Source organism: Doryrhamphus excisus, chromosome 22 (assembly GCF_030265055.1).
Source record: "Doryrhamphus excisus isolate RoL2022-K1 chromosome 22, RoL_Dexc_1.0, whole genome shotgun sequence".
Classification (NCBI taxonomy): domain Eukaryota; kingdom Metazoa; phylum Chordata; class Actinopteri; order Syngnathiformes; family Syngnathidae; genus Doryrhamphus; species Doryrhamphus excisus.
Window position 1 is genome coordinate 13012716 of NC_080487.1, and position 27927 is coordinate 13040642.

The window sequence follows — 27927 nt, forward strand, 5'->3', positions numbered from 1 at the left end:
ATTATATGTTTATTTGTGGTTGTGCGAGTGGTTAGCGCGCAGGCCACACAGCTAGGAGACCCGAGTTCGATTCCACTCTCAGCCACCTCAGTGTGGAGTTTGCATGTTCTCCCCGTGCATGCGTGGGTTTAAGACTTATAAAGCGAGTACTTATATCCTCGTATTGTTTGAGTGTCCCTGAACGCATCTCGGCTGTTACATATACTGTATGGATGAATGTATGGATGCACAGGTGTGTGTAATATGATCAACATTTACTGTATTTTATTGAAAAAAAAGATAAAAACAGAATTATATGTTTATTTGTGGTTGTGCGAGTGGTTAGCGCGCAGGCCACACAGCTAGGAGACCCGAGTTCGATTCCACCCTCAGCCACCTCAGTGTGGAGTTTGCATGTTCTCCCCGTGCATGCGTGGGTTTAAGACTTATAAAGCGAGTGATGACAATAATATCCTCTTATTGTTTGAGTGTCCCTGAACGCATCTCGGCTGTTACATATACTGTATGGATGAATGTATGGATGCACAGGTGTGTGTTGGCTTATCTATCTATCTAAGAAATTGCGTCACTGAAAGAGAAACCCAAGAAGGATGTCCACACATACACCAACTGCCCTTTCAGGCCCACTAAATACTCCTAAGTACTCCTAAATACTCCCTAACAATAGCCAGAGTACTCCCTGTATATTATGTCAACGAGCCATACAGGTGGCATTAATACAATATATTAGCATTAATAAAGCTAATGCTAATACAGTGTCAAAAATCCCTCAAGCACTCGTCCTTGATTCACCCTGTGCAGCATCAGCACAAACACGAACGCCCGTCCGTTTAGAAGTTAGATGGAGGGAGACGGTTGCCATGGTGATGCCGCTGCCAACAGCCTGCTGTTTGCCTCATTGTCTTATATGCTAGCAACCTCCAAAAAACACACACACACACACACACACGGCTTGGTCAATGATGCGCTGTGATTGGACACGTCATCTTTGTAGCTTTGTAGGGTTTGATGACCTGTTGCGCCAGGAAATGCTATATTCGAAGCTAACCTGTTGCAACTTCACAAAAAATAAGATTCTCTGGGACAAAGCTAATTATTCTCTTAGCTATTTCATGAAGCTACATGCAACCTTCAACTGTCAATTAAATGTAACGTTAAAGCACTCTACACGCGACCCTGACCCTCTGCGATTGGAAAGCTTTAGTTATTCTCCAGGACATGAAATATCATATTGAAATATGCTACAGGCAAGCCAAGGTCAATAAAATCAAGGCCTTGACAAACATTGTTAAAACCAACAACCTCCAAAAATCACCGCGGCTTGTCCACTTAGGCACAGCGATTGGATTCTACTGTTTACTGATCCGGCTTATCTATCTTTAACTTTAAGGTTTTATAGGATTGAATCGTTTCCCTGACCTGCTGCACCTCGTAAAGCATCTAGACGTGAAATGCTATACATTAAAGCATGCTACGTGGAAGTCGAGATCACATAAAAACGACTTTAGCCCCCCCCCCCCCCCCCATCTTCCATGACAAACATCGTGAAAAAGAACATCGGTGAAAAATGCTTCCCGGTTGCTGACATCACCGCCACGTGACCATGTGATCCGACAAAGCTCTTAACCGTCTACTGTATGTCGTCATGCTCAGCAATTAGGGAATAATCCAGATTAAGGAGTTTTCCGAGCTACATCTCTTTATATTCCCTTTGTATTGAGTTGTGGAGTCCTGTAGAGCAGCTACACACAATAACTTGTTTTTCAATAATTTGAAAAAAAAAAATTTCTAGATTTTCCAGAATCTGCACCTATTCAAGATGGATTTGCTACACTGTGATTGGTCACACTCCCAAAGTACTTCCTGACTACAGCAAAGAACACTTTCTAATTTTGTGGAGTTGATATAAGAGTATAGGAATTGAGTGTTTAGGAGCGACTAGAAGTTCATGAGCTCTTAGCTGGAGACCCGTGATTTATCGCGTATGAACTCAAAGAGTAGGCGCTCCCTCAGACCTTGCCTGACTGAGGACGAGCACTCATTGTCGGACACACTTTGTTACAGGCAGCAGTGGCGCCGTGGAGGCAAACATTAACATTGTTCCAGACAGTGAGCACTGTGGGAGGTGGACGCACGGCGTGTCCGATATTAACCGACAAGAGCGCACTGCGTCTGGTTTCAGCGACAATTTGGCGGATATTTCATAAATATTTAAAATTAAATTATTCTTAAAATATTCTTCTCTCGCCGCGAATCACCAACTACCGTGAAATAACGTCTTGTTGTAACGAGCTTGTTTCATAAAGCAAAGCGGAGCATAGCCACGCCCATAAGGAATCCCACTCCTCTGTGACATCACAAAAGAAAAGTTATGCCACACCCTCTGAAACCGAGCGTTTTGAGCCATCCCAAATTTCTTTCAGAATTTTCTTTTCAAATGCACGAACCTTATTATCTGAAACTTAGGCATCGTTTAATACGATAATACAACATTCTAAATACATTTATAGGTCAAAAAAGTGGAAAAAAACATAATAATGCAGTACAGTAAATGTAAGTTACACGTTTTCACACGGCATCAAACATGTCATAGTGATGAAGGCACAGATGAGAAACCATCGATGGGGGCCGTCTGGAAGGTGTCAACACCAGTGCTCCTATGTGGGGGTGTGGGGGGGGGGTCATTATTTGTATGGAGCTGTGACATCAACAAAGCACAAAAGGGGATGGTTAACCGAGTGGACAATACTTTCCAACTAAATAGAATATTTTTTTATTTATGATACTAGTATACTTGTACTAGTATACTAGTATACTACTGTATTAGATGTTCTCATACGCTGCATGTGTACCTAATGGGAGTGTTCTCTTCCCTCCCATGAGCACCGCAGTGGAAAATGTTAGTTGTTGACATCAATAGGCTGCAGTCGACTCCAGGGAGGAGAGGAGTTGGGTTGGGAGGGGGGGACGGATTGTGGGGGGTCACCTGCAGGCTGTGGCACTTCCTGATTCACTCTGCAAGCATCGCATCAGCACACCCGTACGGTGCTCTCATTTGTGACGCTCAGTGAACATCACACACACAAACACACACGATTCAGCCTTTCAAAGGGAAAGTCCAAGAGTGAAGATAAGAAAAAAACAATTTAGAGCACTACTTTTATTATTATTATTTTTTTTACAGTAACCAATTGTTAGTAGTCATGATAATCATTTTTTTGACAAAATTTTTGGAGGTATTAAAGCGAGTGTGAATGGTCGACGCCATTCAACCAATAGCAAGGTGATGTCATGACGTACACCTTGCTGGTTCTGTGCGGTATGGAGTGAAGAGGTCTCACTCTGTACCACGGCATAAATATAGATCTGATACAAACGTCATGAGAATAAATATACGTATATATCCGAGGGATCAGGGAAATAATGTCCGATTCCGAGTCTGAAACCACAGAGTCTTGAAGCAGTCTTTATTATTTTATTATTTTATTTTATTATTTTTTTTATTTATTATTTTTATTATTTTTATTATTTTTTTTATTTTTTTATTTTTTATTTTATTATTATTTATTATTAATGTTTATTATTTTATTTATTATTTTTTTATTTATTATTTTATTATTTTTTATTATTTATTTATTTATTATTTTATTGTTTTTTATTATTTATGTTTATTATTTTATTTTTTTATTATTATTCATTACTAAAAACACGTATTATGGAAAGCAGGAAGTGAACAAATGTAACAGTTACCGATTGTAAAAGTACCAGATTTAAAAAGCTTTGCTTCTTCCTACTCCTTTTGGACATGTGGAACCGGGAACTTATTATGGGATGCATTCAATTGCAATCTGATGCATGTTCAAATGAAATTAAACCATTACCATTACAAACAGTATCAAACTGAATAATTTGCGTGAATAGATATTTTTATATAACATCAATTGAGTCAAACTTTAATATAAGTTTTAATATAACATTTTCACATGTGACTAAAGTAACTAAAAGTTAAAATACATGGTTAGCCCCCAGTAGGGTAGCGTTATTGCAAAGTGGGGGTGGTCATCTATAAGCGAAGAATACATCAATAATGGAGACTTACACACTTTGAGTGTCATGTTGTATAGACAACACTCCAACTAGTCGCCGTGTGTAACCTGATCATGTATATGTGTGTGTGTAGCCCACATACTTTACGTACTCACCACTACTACTACTACTACTACCACCAATACACGTACCACTACTACTTTAAATAAGGTCTTCATTGCAGGGAAATTGTGCATCACTTTTATCCACACTTTGCAAGGTTTTGTTGTTTTGGACTATGATGGGAATAACGGTGCCGTGTCTGTGTCGCTGTGATTTAAGCCATCCGGGAAGCAGACCAAACACTCGTACAGTGAGTCCTAAAGAGCTTACACCATGGAGGAGGAGGAGGAGGAGGAGGATGTGACACAAATAAATGTGCGTCCCCCCCCCACTTGCATCTCCTCACAATATCAGCACATCCACTTACTTAGCTTGACACCGGCATTAAACCAGGTTTTATTGTGCTGCATTCAGTGGCAGTGGCGTCATACTGACACAGAAAATACATTTAACTCTTACCTGTCCTCTTTCAGTCCGTTTAATGTTTGATTTTTATTTATTTCGTGCTTTATTATTTCAGAGAATATATGAATATATAAATGAGTACAGATATAGTATAGTTCAGGTAGTCAAAGACAGAACTCATTTAGATAAAATAGTTATTAAATACCGTATATAAGACTAATAATACAACTACACTAAATAAATATATTGAATATAACATAATAATAATAATACAAATACTGTATACTAAAATGTGTGAATGTGGTTGAAAATGTTAATTTATTTTTCCTTTAATTAATTGGCACTTTATCATCCCTTCAAAAAATATACAAAAATAAATAAAGTCAGATTTCTATACAATTACTGAACTAAATTACTATTAAATATATTTTTAGACTGGATAACAAAAATAAATGGATCTATATTTAACATAACATGAATAATATAAATAATATAATAAATATGGAATTGATCCAATAATAATTTTCCTTAGCTTTATTTTTATTGTATATGTTTATATTTTCATATTTTATACAAATATTATGTATATATTATCTTATTATTTCATTTATTATTATTATTATTATTATTATTATTATTTTATTATTATATTCTGTTATTATTATTTCATTATTATTATTATATTCTGTTATTATTCTGTTATTATTATTATTATTATTATATTATTATTATTATTATATAAATATATTATTATTTATTTTAATTTATAAAATGTAATCTAACTCAATAATAAAATGTGTGGATCCAGTTGAAAATATTTGATATAACATAGGGGTGAAGTTTTATATTTGTATCATTTATTATGTGTACATACAGTATTATATATTATATATTACAGTAATTATATATTACAGTAATTATATATTACAGTACTGGGACATTGTCTCCTTCTGGAAGTTTCTAGCAGCTGCTGCCGCCCCCGAAATAGAGCATCAGACTCCGAGGCGAAGTCGAATATTACCGCTATTTTACGACAGAGACGTGGACCCCCCCTTTGGTGCGTCCCTCGGGTGGGACCACAGATGGCAAGATGGAATTTTATTCCCAAACAGACAGCAGGAATGTCAGTGTTAAAAAATAAATAAATAAAAAAGCGGTATGCGGTAAATGTGTCCTCGGCTATGTGACGTCCATGCTTTTTTTCCAACTTATCCGAGACCAGCAGTCTCAGTACGGAAGTCCAGACTTCCTAATCTCCGACTTGTTAGCTTTGTCAGACGTCATTTCCATTTTATTTTTATTTTTTTTTCCCTTTTATCCACTTTACGAATCACTAATATGTATGAAAAATCAAACTCAATCTATTTCTCATCACAGGGACATCTCCTGGATGTCATGGGGCACTCCGGCACCTGCCCCAAATGTAAAATCAACACTGCTAAAAAAACCCGGCCACAGTGACTCCCCGCGTCATCCTGATCACCCGTCACCTGATCGGACTTCCTCCACACTTTGACACCCCACCCCTGTCTGGTAACGTGACACGAGTGCGACATTAGCTCTTTTTGTTTGACAGCTGCCAATCACGAGTAAGAGAAGTCGGCATCGACACAAAATACTCGATTGATCCAAATGTGTCATTTACCGTATTAATGGTGTTGTTTAATAACAAATAATAAGATATTAAATTGACGAAAATATATATTAATGACTCATTGCTGGCTTGGCTATGCTAGCTAATGTTTAATAAGTATAATACGATATTAAATTGAAGAAAATATATACTAATGACTGATTCTATGCCAGCTAATGTTTAATAAGAAATAATACGATATTAAATTGAAGAAAATATATACTAATGACTCATTCTGTGCCTTGTTAGCTTGCTTGGCTATGCTAGCTAATGTTTAATAAGAAATAATGCGATATTAAATTGAAGAAAATATATACTAATGGCTCATTCTGTGCCTCATTAGCTGGCTTGGCTATGCCAGCTAATGTTTAATAAGAAATAATACGATATTAAATTGATAAAATATATATATTAATGACTCATTCTGTGTCTCGTTAGCTGGCTTGGCTATGCTAGCTAATGTTTAATAAGAAATAATACGATATTAAATTGATAAAATATATATATTAATGACTCATTCTGTGTCTCGTTAGCTGGCTTGGCTATGCTAGCTAACGCAGAACAAAGAAATGGTAGCTACAGAATATTTTAGTGAGCTATTTCAAAAAAAGCTATAATCAGCATGCTACATAATGCTACATAATTTCATCGCGGTAGCATAAAGTTGACGTTGGACCTATTTAATAATGTTTACTAGCTAGCTAGGTCGTCAGTGAAATTTTTACAAAGTCCAATAATGTTTTATTATTATTATGTAGTTTTGCGTTAAATGTGCCGAAGACATAATTAGCTACATTTTTCAACAGTTATGAGCTGGAAATAACATCAGTTATTAAAAATGAAGGCTAACCGTGTTAAGGGATGAAATGAAAACAATAACGCATGAAAGGACAGATGGCATCCCTCAGCAACGACAATCTGGCGTGGATGTATCGTTGCAAACATAGCATCCTGTTGATGCGTTCAATGTCAACACGTTTTTATTTAAAGAGCCGACCTTCCGCAAATAAAAAGTTGACTGCCTGTAAGGCGTATAGAAATGTAAAATTGATTTGAAAAGTTCAATTTAAACCTTAACCTACGCTTTAGCAAGAGTTCCTTTTCTAGCTTGGCTATGTTAGCACTTGAAACGTAAACAAAGTATTTATTGCAGTGTATAGGGTAGTATTTAAGTTGACATACCGTATCAAGGTCTCCATTTTTAGCTAGGAAACTGGCCTTGTAAACATTGGCTGGCGATGTTAGCTTTAAAAAGCTATTCCACCTTTCACCCAAAGTCTTTAGTAAACACGTTTTTATCGAGATATTTTCGAAAAGTGGTTAATTACAAAATTATTATACTGTACTGCAATAAAGAGTGCAGACAACGGCTTAGCTAGAAACTTGCCTATGCTACCCATTGAATTTATAAACCTTTCTCGAGAATAAATTGTTAATAAAAAAAAAAAAAAATCCACTTAGGGTAAATAATATCCGATTAAGTTGGATCACGGAGTCCCAGTTTTAGATGCAAAATTGGCTGTGCTAGCTCGGCTGGGCTATGCCGGCTATTTTTTTTTTTTTTTGCGGAAAGCTTTTTGGTGAACAATTTTCCATGTATGACAACTTCTAACAGACAAACTAACTAACATACTTGACAAAGGGAGGGTGGGAAAAATTGCCGTGCTATTAGCTTGTCTATGCTAGCTCCCGGAATGTAAAACAATTATTATTATTAGAACAATTATTTCAACCTTGTGATAACTAACTAAGCTATAATGAACTAGATGAGACTAAGTTGACCTAAATTTAAGGATATAACTTTTGTGTGCTAATGCTAACGTAAACATGAGCGTCAGTGCATGTGAACGTGGCTAGCCTAGCCTAGCCGCTGAAACGTTATAATGTGGTCGCTAATCGGCGTTAACATGGAAAAGGCTGCAAACACACATCTGCTACATTTAGCTAAGCTGCCGTTGCCGTGGTAACAGATGAGCGCGACTACAGTAGTTAATGTTTCATGAGGTGATTAGCACTGTGACATTCGTTTAGGAAGTCCTTCAGGGACTCGAACCGACAATCCTTTGATATCAGGACACAACGTAGCCCCGTTAGCTTCTCAGGATGCTATGCTAGTGAAGGCATGCGACGTGTGTCGCCACGGCAACCGCCCCCGAACACGGGATGGGATGCTCGTGTGTGTGTGACCTTAATACACTCTTTAAAGCCGTGGTCTTTGTGTGTGGAGATAAGCCACCTCGATAGGCTTTTACACAACAAGCCGCACTCAAACTCACCAGGACGCGCCCCGTCAGCGTCTGCGCCGAGATCATGACCCCCGCCCAGTCCTTCACCGATGTCATCCAGCCCACCTCGCTCGCCGCCCCCTCGTTCTTGTCCGTCCGCTTGAGGACGCCGTCGCCCGTGACGACCCGGTGGACATCCTGAAAGGACACGAAACGACGCAACGTCAACACATAGATCGAGTTGAAAAATAATAAAAATATTATTAACACACAAACACAGTAGAATGAAGGCAATTGTTAAAATAAAAAAATAATAAAAAAATAAAATACTGACCCATCATACAAAATACACTAAAATACTGAATTACTGATAAATGCGAAAAATAATATTAAATTAAAAAAATATTAAATGACTAAAAACAACTTATACAGTCATCCCTCGTCAATTGGTTCCACACCTGACAGTATTCAATATTAATAAATGGAATATTTTAATCGTAGGAGCATAGAAAACCTGTTTATGACTTACTAAATAGATCTTTTTCAATTATTAAAGCCCCGCAGACATGAAATAACACCCCTATAGTCGACTTTACTCTCCTATTATTCATTGTTTACACCTCTTACTGCTGCAGGGACCCGAGCGAGCAAGTAAGCCAAAGACTTACCACTTCCACAAGAAATAGGAGGATAACCCCCCCCCCAATCTATCATGTCGGACATGTTATGGCTGACTTCATGCATGGCGTTACTGCCACCTAGTGACCAGAATACTAAATATCACTTATATTGCAATATTTTGACTAATAATAGAACATCAGCTTTTTATTATTATTACAATATTACTTTCATTACTTTACTTGTTTATCACAGCAACAACAAAATTGAGCAGAGATTACTTTGACTAAAAACGGGGGGGAAACAACTTTTAGAAATCAGCAAAAATTACATATGATAGATTCATTACAAAAAATTTCAAATATGACATATGATGTAAAGATATTTAGCAAACATGCCTTTTATTATGAAAAATGGAAAATGACTTATCTTTCCAAAATCTCAACAACAAAAAATCAGCAAAAAAATATATATTTTCAACAAAACATACTTATTTTACAAAAACAACAAATCTGCACCAATTAATCTGCAAAAACAATACCGATTTTAAAATAAAAAAAAAACATTTGAAAGTTTTCCCATCATGCACTGCAATGGGTTGCTCAGACAAAATGCATTATGGGAAAATTTCAAATGTTTTTTTCCTCATTTTTAACTGATTTATATGTTTGTATATTAATTAGGAATACCTTTTGAGTGTTAAGTTGCTGTGTGATGAATTTAGTGTTCTTTCTAAGATTATGTTAAGTTATATTGAGTCATGATATCTTGCAATTTCCAATGAATACATAAGTACAGGCCCACATGGAATATTATTTCATTTCGGTATATATGTCTTTTTTTTATTTGGCATACAATGAGCGGAATGTAGTGTGTGTAGTACACGAAGAGCCTCTGGTGTGAGCATGTGCATATATGCAATGTATATGGTTACAGTACACGTATGTATACATGCACAGTAGTAATAGTAGTACTGTAAACAGAGAGCGCAAAGAGACTAGCGGTTAAGCAAACACAAGGTTCAGGCCAACATGACAGACATCGACTGTAGTATGATGGTGTCGCACATCACGCCATCCACCCCCTACCCCCCCCCAAAAAATAGTCCATGACACAAAGTCGGAATCGCCTTGTAGTCCACATACAGTGATCGTAGAACGACACATGTACTATTGTGTGCCCCCCGCAAGGTCAAAGGATCTGCCTTCAAAGTCTGCAGACCCCCACTACACCCCCACCCCCCCCCCACCCCCACCATGCAATGCAACACGTGTCTCCACCAGGCCATAAATCTTTGTGCGTTTTATGTTTTGTTTTTAGCACCACAACATGAATGGACAGTTGTGGTTCGATGCCATATATCAGGGGTGGGCAAACTACGGCCCGGGGGCCACATGCGGCCCACCAAACGTTTGAATCCGGCCCGCCAGTTGCTTTTAAGTATTTCAACTTTTAACATACCAGCTGGCAACATGACTTTCAAGTCGGATGTCTTATTCAGTAAAAAAAAATAATAATAAATCGTAGTTTGATGTGGTCTGATGTTTAAAGTGCTCCTGAAAAAAAGGAAACAAGAACATATAGCTGATAGTATGACAATTAAAATTAGACAAATAATTCAAGGCGTAAAATTATAAAAAAATATTAAAAAACTACTAAAAATTATTAAAAATTATTAAAAAGTATTAAAAATTATTTAAAAATTATTAGAAATTATTAAAAAAAATATTAAAAATTATTTAGAAATATTTAAAAAATATAAAAATCATTAAAATCATTAAAATTATTAAAATTATAAGCGTAAAATCATGTGTGTTAAATATATGTTCTGGCCCCCCGCACAATTTTGTTAACTCAATGCGGCCCATGAGTCAAAAAGTTTGCCCACCCCTGCCATATATGTACTGTACATGTGAAGAAAAATACTAAAATTAAATAAGTTGTTTGGATCTGCCATTTCAGTTATATCATATATATATATATATATATATATAGCAATTTATGCTCGAGTTAAAAAGTTTCGCCAATATGCTACGTGTGTCGCGTCAATGCGCTGACCAAACGTACGTCTCCAGTTCCATTCCTGGAGGTCATAATGATGGAGTAAGGAGACAATGCTGTGATGCTGGAGCACAGTTACCTTAGTTACTGTTGCTAGGTCTCACAAAGATGGACACAAGCCGCTTCCGACTAAATGTGCCGTCAAAGACGGGGATTGATTTGGAGTTGGATACCATACACCGATTTATTCTGACCCACAAAAAAATCAAATCCAAATTGTCCATCGGTATGAATGTGAGTGTGAATGGTTGTTTGTCTATATGTGCCCTGTGATTGGCTGAAAATGAATGAATGAATAATTACTATGAGTTATTCACAGCCTGAAAACCTGCAAATGATGTCATGCCCCCCCCCCATTAATCACCTCCACTTTTAGCGGCAAATTGATGGCTGCACTCTGAAATTCAATTAGGCAAGGAGGCATTAAGTAGAGGCCAGACGACCGCGGTGTTCGATTCCCGCAGCGCCTCGTCACAGTGCTTGCGACACGGTAAAGCCTGATATCGGGACATCCGTGCTAATTCCGTACAGGAGCACAAAAGAACGGACACGGTGTTGCATTTTGATCCAAAAATATTTGGACGCAAGTCCGACATTCGTTGTTCCGTAGAACAACGGCATGAACGGACTGAGTCCTTTAGTCAAGTGCAGAGTGTAGTAGAAATTGTATTTGTAGATTTCAATAGATTTTCATGTATTTGTTGATACTTTTATTGTACTTTTGTTAAAAGTAATGTTAAAATATAATAAATTATTATAATAAATTAATAATATAAATAAATATTATTAATAATAATTAAATATTAATAATTAAGAAATATTATTTAATTATTAATACACAATAAATATACAATAAATAATAATATTATAAATAATATAAATATAATATATATAATATATATATATATATAATATAAATATAAATAATAATAAATTATTTATATTATTTTATATTTTATAATATATTTGTCAGCGTTCAAGTTACAAGTCAATATGATCTACTTTCTATAAAACATACATAAATCATTTAGATTTATGTATGTAAATATTAAGGATTTGTACTTCACATTTTTATATGTTAAAATAAATTATTAAAATGAATTAATAATATAAATAAATTATACATAATAATTAAATATTCATAATTAATAAATATTTCATTATTAATTATTAAATAATAATAATAATATAATACAATAAATAATTAATATAAATATAAATAATAATAAATCATTTAGATTATTTTATATTTTATAATATATTTTTCAGCGTTCAAGTTACAAGTCAATATTATCTACTTTCTATAAAACATACATAAATCATTTAGATTTATGTATGTAAATATTAAGGATTGGTATGTCACATTTTATATGTTAAAATAAATTATAATGAATTAATAATATAAATAAATATTATAAATAATAATTAAATAGTCGTAATTAATAAATATTATTTAATTATTAAATAACAATAATATAATAATACAATAAATAATAATATAAATAATAATATAAATAATAAATTATTTATATTTTATAATATATTTTTCAGCGTTCAAGTTACAAGTCAATATGATCTACTTTCTATAAAACATACATAAATCATTTAGATTTATGTATGTAAATATTAAGGATTGGTACTTCACATTTTCAAAGTTTACAGGTAAAGTAGTTGATATTATAATTATTGAAATATGGCAAGAAAGATAACATAATAAATATCTAATAATAATTAGACACACAAGTCATCAACATCGACTTTTTGACTTGACTTTTTCTTCTCCGTAACTCGCCGCTCGTGACGGCTCACGTCGTTTCTACGTAATCAGAATAACAAAGATGAACCTCGCATCTCCGTGCGTAGCTTGACATGCCAACGGCTAGCGAGAGCAAATCAGGAGGGGGGGGGGGGGGGGGCCTTAATGTCAGCTGACTGATGTCACATGACATGTACCGAGCGATGTTTACACGACCAACCCAAACTACCTTGGCGATGTACGTAATGGCCACTTCCTGCTCGGAATGGATGAGTCGTGGAGAGCTGTGGTCCTAATTGGTCAAATATGGACGCTGAAGACGATGCTTTTTAATGGCGGGGTGGGGGGGGGGGGGGGGGGTAGAGGTCAAACAAGAGAGCTTCACAATGTCCAATTACTCTCCTCGGGCAATGATTTGATCTGAAAGGTCAGAGGCAGGAAGCTTGGGGAGGGGGGGGTGGGGGGGGGTATTTATGAGTCAGTGGCATTTCTGGCTATTGTCATACATTCATACTAATCAATATTCATCAGGCTACACTTTATCATAAGGGTGTCCAAACGTTTACACCAAAGGTCTTGGATACGGCGGCCATTTTGATAGTTTTCATTTAGTGACGGAAAAAAATGATATAATGTGTGAAAAAATGCTAAACTATCACATAAAGCTAGGCGATATATAAAAGTGTGTTTCAAGATGGCGGCGCCCCAGTGCAAGCTAGTTACGACATCCCCCGCAGCTGTTAGCATCAGATATCCTAGCGAAAATATGGATTTGAGAGGCTGCATAGTGGGAGTGAATTGTGAAAAAGACAGTATAAAGGTTTTCAAAGACCGCATCAACCACGTCTGTCGTCATGGGGAACGTGAGATGGAAGCGCTAACGCCGCTAACCCGATTGCAGTGTACAGAACGACGATATCATTGTTTACATTTTAATAAAACTTTGCGCTCATATTTAGCTTAGATATTTGTGTAAATTGTTTATGAAAAAAATATCGATATATATCGTAATATTAATATTAAACTTAAATATATCAGGATATGAGTTCTGGTCCATTTCACCCAGCGCTGCTTTCACATCATTTTGAAGGCTAATATTTTGATGAAAATGCTACATTTCATAACAAAAACAATATGCTTCAAAAAATTCTAAAATTCTAAAAATTCTACCACAAAAATATTGCAAAAACATTTTGATGCCCAATGAAAAATTCACACAAATTCTAGAATCTTCCCTCATTTATCGCAGTTAATTGGTTCCAGACCCGACAATGATAAGTGAATTTTAGTGAAATAGGATTCCTTATTTTTGTCGTTAGCATAGGCATATAAAAGGTGACAAATAATAATAATAATAATAAAATAATAATATTATTTTAAAAAATTATAAATTATAAAAAGTAATAAAATTGTGTTATTTATTATACTTTTTAAAGTCATGGTTGCAACTACAGCTACACAATATCGTTTTTGGTCAAACTGCAAACTTAAAGATGACCCCCCCCCCCATCAAACGGATCCCTTCAACGCTAATATAAGACGTGGCTAATGATGCTCATTTTTTGGCAAAAAGCGCATCAATGATTCAGCGCTTTGGAATATAAATCACCTTAATAGAATTAATAGAATATTAATAGAATCCTTTCTGCTTAATCTTGACGATGAAAAGCAGAAGAAGCGCATCCACGCATCAGGACAAAGACAAAAAACGGCGGTGTTGTTTGTGCCGCTAATGACTTGCAGGGACGAAGGGGGGGGGCGAGAGGTGCTCCTCCAACACAACACAACCTGCCACATCTCACCACCCAGACAAGTGCATAACACCCAGATTGACTCGTAGAATGAATGGCCGCTTTCTTGCCAGTTGCCTAGCAACACACACACACACATATATATAAAAAGAACAGTACCGGTTTAAACGTACGTAAACTCGTATGTGAGAGTGTGTGTGTGTGTGTGTGTGTGTGTGTGTGTGTGTGTGACGCTGCATTTCTGACATCGCCGACTTTTTTGACGTTGAGGTTCATTCTGGGATGAAAAGAAAAGGAAGGAGGCATCACAGCATATCATAGCAATCCCCAGATACAATGCAACTCCCACAGGTGCTTGGTAGGCTCGGGTATTGAGTCTCAAGCAACGATGGGAATCGGGACTTGAATTGTTTTTATGTTTTTATTTTATTTACTACTTTGCCAAAAAAACAAGAAAAAAAAAGTTTGGTTCATGTATGTAGATTGAAAACAAAATGAGGCTTAACATTGACCCTTGTGGTACCCCCTTGGAAACATTGACCCAGCGACAGTATGTGGACGAAAAAATCTACCGAAAAAAATACATCTTTTATGAAAATGTACTCCTGGGAAAAAAAAAAAAAACTTCATGGATGGTGGCCAGCCAATCACAGTGCACATATAGACAAACAACCATTCACACTCACATTCATACCTATGGACAATTTGGAGTCGCTAATTAACCTAGCATGTTTTTTTTTTTTGGAATGTGGGAGGAAACCGGAGTACCCGGAGAAAACCCTTGCATGCACGGGGAGAACATGCAGAGATTGCCAAGGGTGGAATTGAACTCGGGTCTCCTAGCTGCGAGGCCCGCATGCTAACCACTTGTCCAAAACCAGTCTTACTGACAATTTTTCTTTTGGTTTGGAGAGTTTTTTGGAATTTTTTGAGCGATGGTCTCAAACTTTTGATCGCCTATTTCAGTTTAATTGTGATTTTCAAGAAATTAAAAAAAATTGGTTTTGCATATTGCAGTTCGACCTAAAACAATATCAACGATACGGCTGATTTTTATATTGTGCTTAAAGTAAATATCGATATTTTTAAAAATATCGATAATCCGCCCAGCCCAGGTGAAAATATTTATGACCGTGCCTCTACAAAACATCGGAATCGAGAATCATTGGAAACCAGAATCGAAACAAGGAATCAAAAATTGAATCATTCAAATTCAAACAATGTCTAAAAATAGTGCCAGCAAGGTTTCTTGTTTCGACTGTGGCTGTAGGCAACCTCCCAATATATATTTTATGAACTCCACAGAAATTCAGTGTCTTTATCTATCTCTGCATGCGCTTTAAAATGATATTCAGACACTTTTTCATGCACTCTAACTCATTATCAAAGTAAAACATAAATAAAGTTTATTATTTTATCTCCCCAAATATTGCCTCCTTATGACAACGGGTCTTAATTGTAAACACATCCAACACAAAGGGCAGAGAAAAGGTCAGCAAGCTCGTCTCCAAAGAGGAACAAAAAGGTGAATTCTGCACTAAAAAAACAAACCAAAACAAACAAAAAACAATAGGTCACTACACAACAGAAACATTGAAAGTGGCACAGCATGGTCGCCTCGGGCCAAACGCTGACGTAACGTAGCAGGCCCTCTTCCTGGGATATTATGAAATCATTTCCAGGGATTAGTTTAGTTTGTTGTTAACCTGGGACTCGGACGCCCACACAAGCATGCTGACCGCAACGCTCTCCGTTACAATGAAATGAGGGAACGGGATGAACCCTAAAAGGATGGAAGCGTGTTATGTGGATGAAATGAACACCGGTACGTTTTAGATATCAACATTTCTCCCAATTAGGAAAAAAATATTACAGGAAGTGGTCCAAATGTTATCATATTGATCCATAACGGATACCGGATTGGCTCTAGACGTGCAAAACGCGTCTCCAGTCGGGTAATACAAATGTCAAAATGACTGCATGCGTGTGACTACATGTCTAGACGGTGCTGATAATGTAAAAAAAATATATTTATAAGATCATAACAATATTTGATATGATCTAATACTCAAAATATTCAACTTAAAAAATAGGAATCTGGCAGCCATTGGCCAATAAACTAATGGGAATAATGGGAATAATGGGAATAATGGGAAGAAGTTAAAATAGCTGAAACTCTTATTCTGTATGTTTCTTAGCTACCCTTTTTAGTGTTAAGTTACAGTGTGATGATTTTAGCCTTCCGTCCAGGCTGACACCGTGAGTCAGACTGTCATACTGAGTAATGACTTACTGCGATTTTTACGATAGCATTACTTTTTTGTACTAAATCCCAACGAATTTCCCGAGGTGAGGTGACTATAGGGGTGCTATTTCACGTTTGGGGATCTCTAAAAATGTAGGTAATAGGAGAGTAGAGGTGACTATAGGGGTGCTATTTCACGTTTGGAGAGCTCTAAAAATTTGGGTAATAGGAGAGTAAAGGTGACTATAGGGGTGCTATTTCACGTTTGGAGGTCTCTAAAAATTTGGGTAATAGGAGAGTAGATGTGAATACAGGGGTGCTATTTCACGTTTGGAGATCTCTAAAAATCTGGGTAATAGGAGAGTAGAGGTGACTATAAGGGTGCTATTTCACGTTTGGAGATCTCTAAAAATTTGGGTAATAGGAGAGTAGTGGTGACTATAAGGGTGCTATTTCACGTTTGGAGATCTCTAAAGATTTGGGTAATAGGAGAGTAGAGGTGACTATAGGGGTGCTATTTCACGTTTGGAGATCTCTAAAGATTTGGGTAATAGGAGAGTAGAGGTGACTATAGGGGTGCTATTTCACGTTTGGAGATCTCTAAAGATTTGGGTAATAGGAGAGTAGAGGTGACTATAGGGGTGCTATTTCAGGTTTGGAGATCTCTAAAAATGTGGGTAATAGGAGAGTAAAGGTGACTATAGGGGTGCTATTTCAGGTTTGGAGATCTCTAAAAATTTGGGTAATAGGAGAGTAGAGGTGACTACAGGGGTGCTATTTCACGTTTGGAGATCTCTAAAAATGTGGGTAATAGGAGAGTAGAGGCGACTATAGGGGTGCTATTTCACGTTTGGAGATCTCTAAAAATTTGGGTAATAGGAGAGTAGAGGTGACTACAGGGGTGCTATTTCACGTTTGGAGATCTCTAAAAATGTGGGTAATAGGAGAGTAGAGGTGACTATAGGGGTGCTATTTGACATTTGGAGATCTCTAAAAATGTGGGTAATAGGAGAGTAGAGGTGACTATAGGGGTGCTATTTGACGTTTGGAGATCTCTAAAAACGTGGGTAATAGGAGAGTAGAGGTGACTATAGGGGTGCTATTTCAGGTTTGGAGATCTCTAAAAATTTGGGTAATAGGAGAGTAGAGGTGACTACAGGGGTGCTATTTCACGTTTGGAGATCTCTAAAAATGTGGGTAATAGGAGAGTAGAGGCGACTATAGGGGTGCTATTTCACGTTTGGAGATCTCTAAAAATTTGGGTAATAGGAGAGTAGAGGTGACTACAGGGGTGCTATTTCACGTTTGGAGATCTCTAAAAATGTGGGTAATAGGAGAGTAGAGGTGACTATAGGGGTGCTATTTGACATTTGGAGATCTCTAAAAATGTGGGTAATAGAGTAGATGTGACTATAGGGGTGCTATTTCACGTTTGGAGATCTCTAAAAATTTGGGTAATAGGAGAGTAGCGGTGACTATAGGGGTGCTATTTCACGTTTGGAGATCTCTAAAAATTTGGGTAATAGGAGAGTAGAGGTGACTATAGGGGTGCTATTTCACGTTTGGAGATCTTTAAAAATGTGGGTAATAGCGTAGAGGTGACTATAGGGGTGCTATTTCACGTTTGGAGATCTCTAAAAATGTGGGTAATAGGAGAGTAGAGGTTACTATAGGGGTGCTATTTCACGTTTGGAGATCTTTAAAAAATTGGGTAATAGGAGAGTAGAGGTGACTATAGGGGTGCTATTTCACGTTTGGAGATCTCTAAAAATTTGGGTAATAGGAAAGTAGAGGTGACTATAGGGGTGCTATTTCACGTTTGGAGATCTCTAAAAATTTGGGTAATAGGAGAGTAGAGGTGACTATAGGGGTGCTATTTGACGTTTGGAGATCTCTAAAAATGTGGGTAATAGGAGAGTAGAGGTGACTATAGGGGTGCTATTTCACGTTTGGAGATCTCTAAAAATTTTAAAAGTTGCAAAAAGGTTTTCCGTGCTCTGTTAGCATATTTAATTTATGAATACGGAATTCTACTTTGCGGAAATTCACTTACGGTCGGGTCTGGAACCCAAGATTATTGTATTATGTTTCATTTTAACAGAAAAGTGTAAAAACTGGTACAACTACAGAAATGTATTAGGATTTAGTAGACAAGGCAGTGCCGTGTCGTCAGTGGAAAAGTGACAATTTACTTTTCACTTTTAATACACTGTAAATATTTACATATTTACATAATATTTACCTGCCTACATGTCCACAAAAACAGTATTTGCCGAACAAAGGCAAAGCTAAATGATGTAACTTGCTTGCAGTCGCTTCAGGTCGAGTACGAAACCCGCTTTGCCAATCTAAAGCCCCCAAGAGTCGCTCCTAGTGAGGACATCCAACAAGTGTCAAGTGTAAAAGAAAGCTAAGCGGTCGCCCCCTCATCCGAGTGACGTGCACGTGCATGGAGGTGGTCCTTACCTTCTTCTTGGCACGGCAGTGGCAGCAGACGGTCCACAGGTATTTGAGGGTCCTCCATAAGAGTATGATGAAGAGGCCCCCGAAGAAGGTGACCATGGAGGAGGCCAGGAAAGCCCACCACATCCGCTGGCCGTTGCTGTCGCACGGCACGTCCGGCGAGAAGGGGATGATCATGTTCATCTTGGCGATGTGGACGGAAGGGTCCGGGGTGAACCTCTCCCTGCTCTTCGGCATGGTTGACACCCAAGGCGCCGTCACCTGTCAACACAAGTTGGGGTGTCGCTTCCGGCCACCCACCACCACCCCCTTCCCCGGCCCCGAAAGCCTTCTCACGCCAGCAGCGGCTGAGCCATATTGAGTCAGCCGCCCTCCAGCCGCTTCTAATCGGCACCAAAAGTTGAGTGGGAGCCGCTGGGGACAACTTCCTGTCAAATGAGGGGATCAGGCGTCACGATGCGCGCACACGCCCCGGTTGCCTCGTGCGTCATTCGGTACGTAAACATGCAATTTTAGCACCTACAAATACGCACATTTGATATAAAAGATAAGTAAATTGAATATACTTAAAAAAACAAACAGTAGCGCAAGTCGTCGAGTGGCTGATGGCGTCCGGCTAACACGCGCTGGAAGGCGGTCTTAAAAGATGGAAGATTTACAGGTGGTGGTGGTGGAAGCAGGGGCGGAGCTAAAAAGGGCAGACTCGATTCTTATCCGGAGGGGGGGCTGCTTGTTTATACACAGACTAGTGACGACGTGAGGAATTTAAAACCGAACTTACTTTTTTTTTTTTTTTTGGTTATATGAAAATACTTGTTATATTTACTGACACTATCACAACTGTTACCGATGGCAACTCCATAATTTTATTCAATAAATGATCAAATTATGAAATAAAAAATGAATGTCTTTGTTGGTTAATATGTGGCTGTTAAAATCATTACATACGGTAGCACCTGAAAATAATTAGACAATGAAGCAAATGGGGTTTTCAGTGGGGAATTTACGCCATCCAGTGGTCAAATATGGTATTGCACCCATTCAAAGGCTGTTTGCAATCAGTTTAGTATCTGGCCTGTTTATTAAGTGTACTTTTTTGTAGTAAATCCTGCTATATGATTTTTTTTTAACTAAACAGTGAACTAATTTTTGTACAAGTAACTGTATTTACAGACAGGATTGTAAAAAAAAAAAAATTAACAATACCAGGTAATTTTATTTTTACAAATATCAGTTTTTTGTTTTTTGAAAGAATATGCAGAGCAAGAGAGTCATTAATTAATGACTATTAATTAGTCATTAATGTTATTTATTGCCATCCTTCCGTAGAGAGGAAAAGCTAATGTTTTTTTGTTTGATAGCTTTTATTTATTTTTTATTTTTTTAAACCTCCAAAGGAGTAAGTGCCTCAGTAGCCTTTAAGTACTAAATTCTACTAAATACTTCCTGGATGATGAAAAAAAAAAAAAAAAAAACAGCATCAGCATGCATGCCATTAATCGTACCCTTTTTAATCAATGTATAATTTTCACTCTGACAAATGCTCTCAGAAGATGAAATGTTGTGTTAAAATCTGATAACCGATCATGAACCACATGACGTAAAAACATCCTTTTCTTCTGGAACACAAAAAAAAAAAAAAAAAAAAAATGAAATCAAATTGGCAATTGAAGTAGAACACGCAAACCGCTTTGTAGCTTTGATGGCGCTGAATAATAAATATCGGAAAAAAGCTTGGCACGGCACAGTGACTGAAATGATGAAGAGCAGAAAACAAAACGAAAAAAAAAAAAAAAAAGGCAGGACGTAATGAAACCAAACCATTAAATCTTCTAATTGAATGATTTCATCAAATATATACAAAGTACATGTCAGCTTGCATGGTGGTCCAAAGTGTTTTGTTTTTTTTAAAAGGAGTGCTACTTATCGATAGCAAAGCATTTATTCAAGTAGTATTAAATACTAGTGTAAACAACTATGTGTAGTACAGTACATCACTATTGCCTATAGTGTGCATATATCATGAGTATCATCAGTGCTGACAATGCTTAGTGGAACTTGGAAGAGTTTTAACATGTCAGATGTTATTTTTTGAAGCATGCCCATAACGGATCGCATGTTGTTTTGTGTCGTTTTTTTTTTTTTTTTTTTTTTTTTTAAGGCGCCCCGTCAGGGATCCACACAACTTTATTCTGTTCCTGCTCAACAATGGCGGCGATCTGAGTGCAAATGAAGGAGACACTGCCTCCTTGGACAACGCCTGCAGAAAGAAAAGTGAGAAAGGGTGAAGTCAGTGGAAACGGTGTAGTAGTGGGTGTGGAGAAATACAATAATTTGGTCCTTGTTTAATCACAGCGCAAAAAAAGAATAAAATATTTGAAATAAAAATGTCTCGTATATGTCGACAAACTTAAAGGAAAAATGTACTTTGTATGAATTTTGCCCATCATATACAATCCTTATGTGAAACTCCATCACACACGTTTCTCTTTTGTGTGCGTTCTAAAGCTAGAAAAACAGCTAGCTAATAGGAAGAAACTATTCCAACTATAAAGCCCTAAAAAAAAACTAAAAAAACAGCAACAATATTGCATTGCACAATATTGGCATTGTTATTGTAGGAGCTAACATCGAAGAACTACTTTTCTGGCGTAGTGACACAAAGCCTCACGCTACTACAGAGTAGTAATGTGCAACTCCACTGATTTATTTTCCGATTCAATACTGAATAAAATTCAACCTGGTATTTGCGATACCGATCTGATACTTTTTGCAAATACAGTATTTGCCCCTGCCCCCTCCTGATTATTAAAAAAAAAAATGTGAAAAAGTGATGCTATTATGCTAACATTAGCATGTTTCCATTGTGAAATGCCCTTCCCGGATTAAAATATTTTTATTTTGCTGGTAAGGAATCAGGAACTCCAACCACTTCTACCTGATGTTTGCCTCGTTAGAAATTGTACAACAAATGTAGCTTTCCCTTGTACTTGATGAAATACTACTACTACTACTACTACTACTACTAGGAAGACATTGCTAACACTGTAAACAGACAAAAAGAGCTTGGATGAGTACAGAAAGTGTATTAGCCTACACTACACGCCCATATAAGGAAGCCTGTCACTCTGTGACATCACAGAGAGCCACAGTTAGAAAAAAACTCATCCCAAACTTCTTTCAGGCCCCCGCCTTGATATTAAAGTTTAAAAAATATTACGTTTGATTCATGTTCATGTTAAAGGTTAAATAACTGTTAATAGTTATCCTCCCTATCCGTGTGGAAGTGGTAATTTTTTGGCTATTTAAGTTGAAAGGAAATAACTTGGAGGTTACCGTTTAGGTCGCTAGCTCTCTAGTTTGCGAGTTAGCATGCGTCTCGAGACGCTGCAGTTGCGCAATATGTTGTAAATAAAAAGAGTATAAATGTGACTATAGTCGTGTTTTGTCATGTCTACAGGGCTCTAATAATGCTTTGTTCATTTTAATGTGAAAAAAATAATTTGTCTACCCACTAACTATATGTGGTTTCTTAAGTTTTTATTATTTGGTGTTTTATTATTATTATTATATTTATTTATTACTGATTGATTTTGTTTATTCTTGATTTGTTTTATTTATTTTTCATCTTATTTTGTGTAGAAAAATAAAAAGTAAGATATTTGAGAACAGTGGAATGTTTTATCAGAGCTTTTCTGGTAGAAAACATTTTCTTTGCTCCTTGTTTTCGCTCACCCGTGAAAAAGCGACTGTAGTCCTGCTCCGTCTTCTGAGCCGACTCAAACTGTTCCTTGGAGAGCTTCTGGGAGAGCTTATCCCGCAGGTACTGAGGGTCCTTCTGCTCTCTGAGAACACAGGAGAGAAACCCGGTCAGGTTAGCATGCATCGCTTATTTCGGCCTTGGTCACCACCGGCTTCCGGCTGGGACACTCCCAGTGGGATTGAGAGGAGGTCTCACTGGGAATTCCCTGGACAGCTGGCACTCAGCTGATGAAAAGAGTGGAGGCTTAGCCGGGAATCAATCTCCTCCATGTTGTTTTTTTTTTTTTTTTTTTCCATAGACGAGTGGGCGTGGGCGTGAGTGCGGCTTCAGGAAGTAGGATGCACCGTGGCCGGGCAGAGGGAGTTAATCCATGCCGTGCTATTACAAACGGATGGGGTGGGGGTGGGGGGGGGGGGGGGGGGCTTTTAGATCCTGCAATCATCCGCTGGAAAACAGCACCAGGTGGGCAGTACGTTGCGTGGTTTATGATCCTCCCCCCGTTGTGTCGGCATCGTTACGCGATCACGAGAGATGCGGCGGCCATGTTTGTGTCAGCCGTCATTCACACATAATGGAAACTATGCAACACAAATTAAAAAAAAAAATGTACATGAATGTACTCACTTTATCTGCTTGGCATTTTTGTAGCGAATGAATATGACGATTGGGTAGATGTGAACGCTGTGAAGGCGTTCGATGGCGTGAGGGGCAATGTCAAGCAAGCAGTGAGAGTCCTGCCAAAGAAGATGGCGACCACGAAAGAGAGAGAGAGAGAGAGAGACAGCACGGGAGGATGGGGATGGATGTAAAAACACAAACAAGTCAAAAGCAATAAATAAATAAAGTATAATTCATCAGCAAACGTGTGCGGCGGACATTTTTTTTTTTTTTTAAGAGTCTACCTGCTCTGTGATCTCCTTTATGGACGCCACTGTCGTCACGTCAAAATGGCCGCTGCGTCGCTTGTAGTCGATGAACACGCAGTCCTTGACGCCGCGCTCGATGGCCTGCTGAGACGCCTTCATGATCTCTGCAGGAAACACGCGAGTCGTGTTTGAGCAACGGGGAAAGATGCAGGCCATTTGTACAGTACTTCCTGCAATGGCACCGTACTGACACCTAGTGGCCAGTGCGGAATACTACACATCACATCTTTAAATACGTTTTCTGAATGCCTTAAGTCTGTACTTTAGTTTATTTAGACATTTTCTATGCTTGAAAATGCTTCATTTAGGCCAGAAATATATTTATACATCATTTATATTTATATATTTATATATAATATATATATATATATATTACCTCGTACTTTGGTACGTGACAAAAATAAATGCCAAATAATAATACCTTTCCACACGCACACGCAAAACTTTAAATTATTTATTCAAAATGATTTAAATTATTTGTACAAATTACTGTTTACGTTGTACATTGTTCATATTTTATGTCATCTATTTATTCTCCGCATTATTGTTTATTATTATTATTATATGGGAGCCAGGCAACGACATTTGATTGGCAATTTCACTGCTGTGTTATTGTGCAATGATAATAAAGAAAGTTAATTAAATTTAAAAAAAAATTTTTAGGAAAGCAGGAAGTGAACAAATGCAACAGTTACTGATTATAAAATAAAAGTACCAGATGGAGGGGTAGGATTTAATAAGCTTTGCTTCTTCCTGCTCCTTTTTGGACATGTGGAACTGGGAACTGATTATGGGATGCACTCAATTGTAATCTGATGCATGTTCAAATGAAATTAAACCATTACCATATTTTTTTTTTTTTAAAAAGGCTGTAGTAATGAAAATAGTAATGAAATAGGAATTATTTATTATTTGTGGTATTTGAAAAATATACCAAAAAAAATACTATATTGGTAAAAAAGTGATAGAACCAAGCTATGAATTTGCGGTGCAAAATGAAAATTCAATGAAACAAATTTAAACCAATTTAACTCTTTCATTCTAGCGTATTTCCACAGCATTTCAGTCCAGCTTCAGCTTCCCCGAACGGCTCCCGTGTTCAAAATTCTAAATTTCGATTTTCGCACCCTTTCCAAGTGTTCCAGTTTTGGTTCAGTTTTTCAGAATTCACATCGAGTAATATAAATAAATTAAAACAAATTAAAACAATTTAAAACAAATTAAAATAAATTAAATAAATAATAAAAAATATAATAAAATAAAATATAATAAAAAATAAAATGAATAATAAATAAATTAATTAATTATTTAATTAATTAATTAAAATAGTTTTTCAGAATTCACATCGAGTAATATAAATAAATTAAAATAAATTTAAATTAAAATAAATTTATTTATTTATAAATAAATAAATGTATAAATTTATTTATTCATAAATAAATAAATAAATTTATTTATTCATAAATAAATAAATAAATTTATTTATTTATAAATAAATAAATTTATTTATGAATTTATTTACATCGAGTAAATAAAGCAGCAATTGAAGTGGATCGTGAATCTCTTCTTATACAGTAGGTGTCAATAACATTACATTGATGATGCAATATCCACCAGGAAGTGTGCTGTCAAGGTAAACGTGTGAGTCTTACTTACTGTATGTCTAAGATTGCCTATTTTCTATTTCTACAGGGCTAATAATGTTCACGTAAACAGGTTTTCTACTACAAAAATATTAAATTTATTAATATTTAATCCCACTTTGTGGAAATTCACTAATTGCAGTCGGGTGTGAAACCAATTAACTGTGATAAACGAGGAACCAAGTTGGTTCAAAACAAATCTTACCGGGCAGACAGCGGCAGAACCTGTCAGGAGCCTCATTCACCAACATGTCCTTGCTGGCCTCCGCCAACGGACCCAAGATCAGCACCGGTCTGGGGGCTAAGCACTCCACCTTCTGGACCCGCTGGTACAGGAGGCTGGTTCCATCTGAGCAGGCAACAACACGAATGGTGTTTGGGTTTTTCTTTTTTGGTCGGTGTGAGACCTCACCTTCTGTGATGGGTAAATAATCGGACATCACGGCATCCCCCAACATGAGGTCCTTGCCGTCTTTGGAGCCGTTGCGTTTGTGCTTCAGTCTCCTGCGAAAGAAGGACTTGCGGGCGGCCGCAGACATGGTTTTGCCGCCGCCGCCGTCATCTTTCATATCCGCCATCCCGTGCCTCCTGTAGAACTCCTGGTCCATCCTTAGTAGACGACAATCCTTCTTAAAACAGGAAGTGGTGTCTTAACGCAGGAAAAAGCACGTGGCGTAGACTTACATGTATTTGCCCGGAATCTGCCCTTTCTCCAACTTCTGCGCTTTCTCGTCAAGTTGCCACGCTATCCAGTAGTCAAAGTTGCCGTTTGGTAGGGTGTCCTCAACGTACAGGATGTCGTCCTTTTTAAAGCTCAGCTCCTGCTCGGCGTCGGCGACCCTCTCATAAAGCGTTCTAACAGCAGAATGGTAATAAAGCCTTACCGCGAGCAAAATGGCTGCTTATTTAAGCTGTGGACTGTGATGCTAACAACCGATTCCATAGAGTCTGACTGCGTACCTGATGAAAAATCCATCCCCGGGGATCTCTTTGGCGGCGGCGAGCTCATCGGCGCAGTTCTTCACCTTAAACGTGGCAGTTTCTGCCGGTTTTATCAACTCGATGTAAGCCTCCTCCTTGGTTTTGTTCTTCATGCTGACGCCGTTGTACTGTCGCCAAACAGACAGGACACCAAAAGCCAAGTGAGTCACCACAAAGTCAGTCAGTCTGTGGCGGGGCGGTGGCCCGCAGGACACTAGTTTGAGACCCCCGCCTTGATATGAAAGTTTAAAGTTTGATATGGATGCTGTATGGTATCATGTACCCAGAAAAAAATTATTACGTTTGATTCATGTTCATGTTAAAGGTTAAATAACTGTTAATAGTTATCCTCCCTATCCGTGTGGAAGTGGTCAATTTTTGGCTATGTTGGCGTAGTGACACAATGCCTCACGCCACTACAAAGATTATTTTATGATTCAATACTAAATAAATTTCAGGCTGGTATTTGCGATACCGATCTGATACTTTTTGCAAATACAGTATTTGCCCCTGCCCCCTCCTGATTATTAAAAAAAAAATGTAAAAAAGTGATGCTAGTATGCTAACATTAGCATGTTTCCAGTGTGAAATGCCCTTCCCGGATTAAAATATTTTTATTTTGCTGGTAAGGAATCAGGAACTCCAACCACTTCTCGCTGATGTTTGCCTCGTTAGAAATTGTAAACAAATGTAGCTTTCCCTTGTACTTGATGAAATACTACTACTATTACTACTACTACTACTACTACTACTACTACAACAGAGACATTGCTAACACTGTAAACAGAAAAGAAGAGCTTGGCCGACAGTACACGCCCATATAAGGAAGCCTGTCACTCTGTGACATCACAGAATGCCACAGTTAGAAAAAAACTCATCCCAAACTTCTTTGAGGCCCCCGCCTTGATATGAAAGTTTAAAGTTTGATATGGATGCTGTATGGTATCATGTACCCAGAAAAAAATTATTACGTTTGATTCATGTTCATGTTAAAGGTTAAATAACTGTTAATAGTTATCCTCCCTATCCGTGTGGAAGTGGTAAGTTTTTGACTATTTAAGTTTAAAGGAAATAACTTGGAGGCTACCGTTTAGGTCGCTAGCTCTCTAGTTTGCGAGTTAGCATGTGTCAAAAGACGCTGCAGTTGTGCAATATGTTGTAAATAAAAATAGTATAAATGTGTTTTTTTTCTGTTTTTAATAAATGTGTTTTTTTTTTTGAAAACCTGATGCGGCCCAGTCTCGCCCAGACCCTACCTCCAGTGGCCCCCAAGTAAATTGAGTTTGAGACCCCTGTACTAAACAACAT

General features: G+C 37.3%; 2 protein-coding genes across 11 annotated transcripts in view; both read right to left on the reverse strand.

Annotated features, from left to right (window-relative positions):
• LOC131109867 (calcium-activated potassium channel subunit alpha-1a-like) overlaps nt 1–19925 on the reverse strand; it is a 66809-nt gene extending 46884 nt beyond the window's left edge. For 3 of the 5 annotated variants that reach the window (XM_058062310.1, XM_058062309.1, XM_058062313.1), the window contains exons 1-2: nt 19310–19924; nt 8464–8610 (exon numbers count right to left, since the gene is read on the reverse strand). In XM_058062310.1, coding sequence (XP_057918293.1) covers nt 8464–8610; nt 19310–19543 — 381 coding nt within the window. In that variant the 5' untranslated portion in view covers nt 19544–19924. Of the gene's footprint in view, nt 1–8463; nt 8611–19309 lie in introns of all 5 variants that reach the window. The other 2 variants (XM_058062308.1, XM_058062311.1) reach the window with 2 other exon arrangements.
• A 230-nt stretch (nt 19926–20155) lies between these two features.
• The window catches only part of LOC131109865 (disks large homolog 5-like), a 35764-nt gene continuing 27992 nt past the window's right edge, over nt 20156–27927 (reverse strand). For 4 of the 6 annotated variants that reach the window (XM_058062304.1, XM_058062301.1, XM_058062303.1 and 1 more), the window contains 7 exons: nt 26599–26747; nt 26323–26493; nt 25844–26247; nt 23972–24099; nt 23694–23803; nt 23042–23151; nt 20156–21566 (listed from right to left, as the gene is read on the reverse strand). In XM_058062304.1, the coding sequence (XP_057918287.1) occupies nt 21463–21566; nt 23042–23151; nt 23694–23803; nt 23972–24099; nt 25844–26247; nt 26323–26493; nt 26599–26747 (1176 nt within the window). In that variant the 3' untranslated portion in view covers nt 20156–21462. The remainder of the gene's footprint in view (nt 21567–23041; nt 23152–23693; nt 23804–23971; nt 24100–25843; nt 26248–26322; nt 26494–26598; nt 26748–27927) is intronic. The other 2 variants (XM_058062302.1, XM_058062305.1) reach the window with 2 other exon arrangements.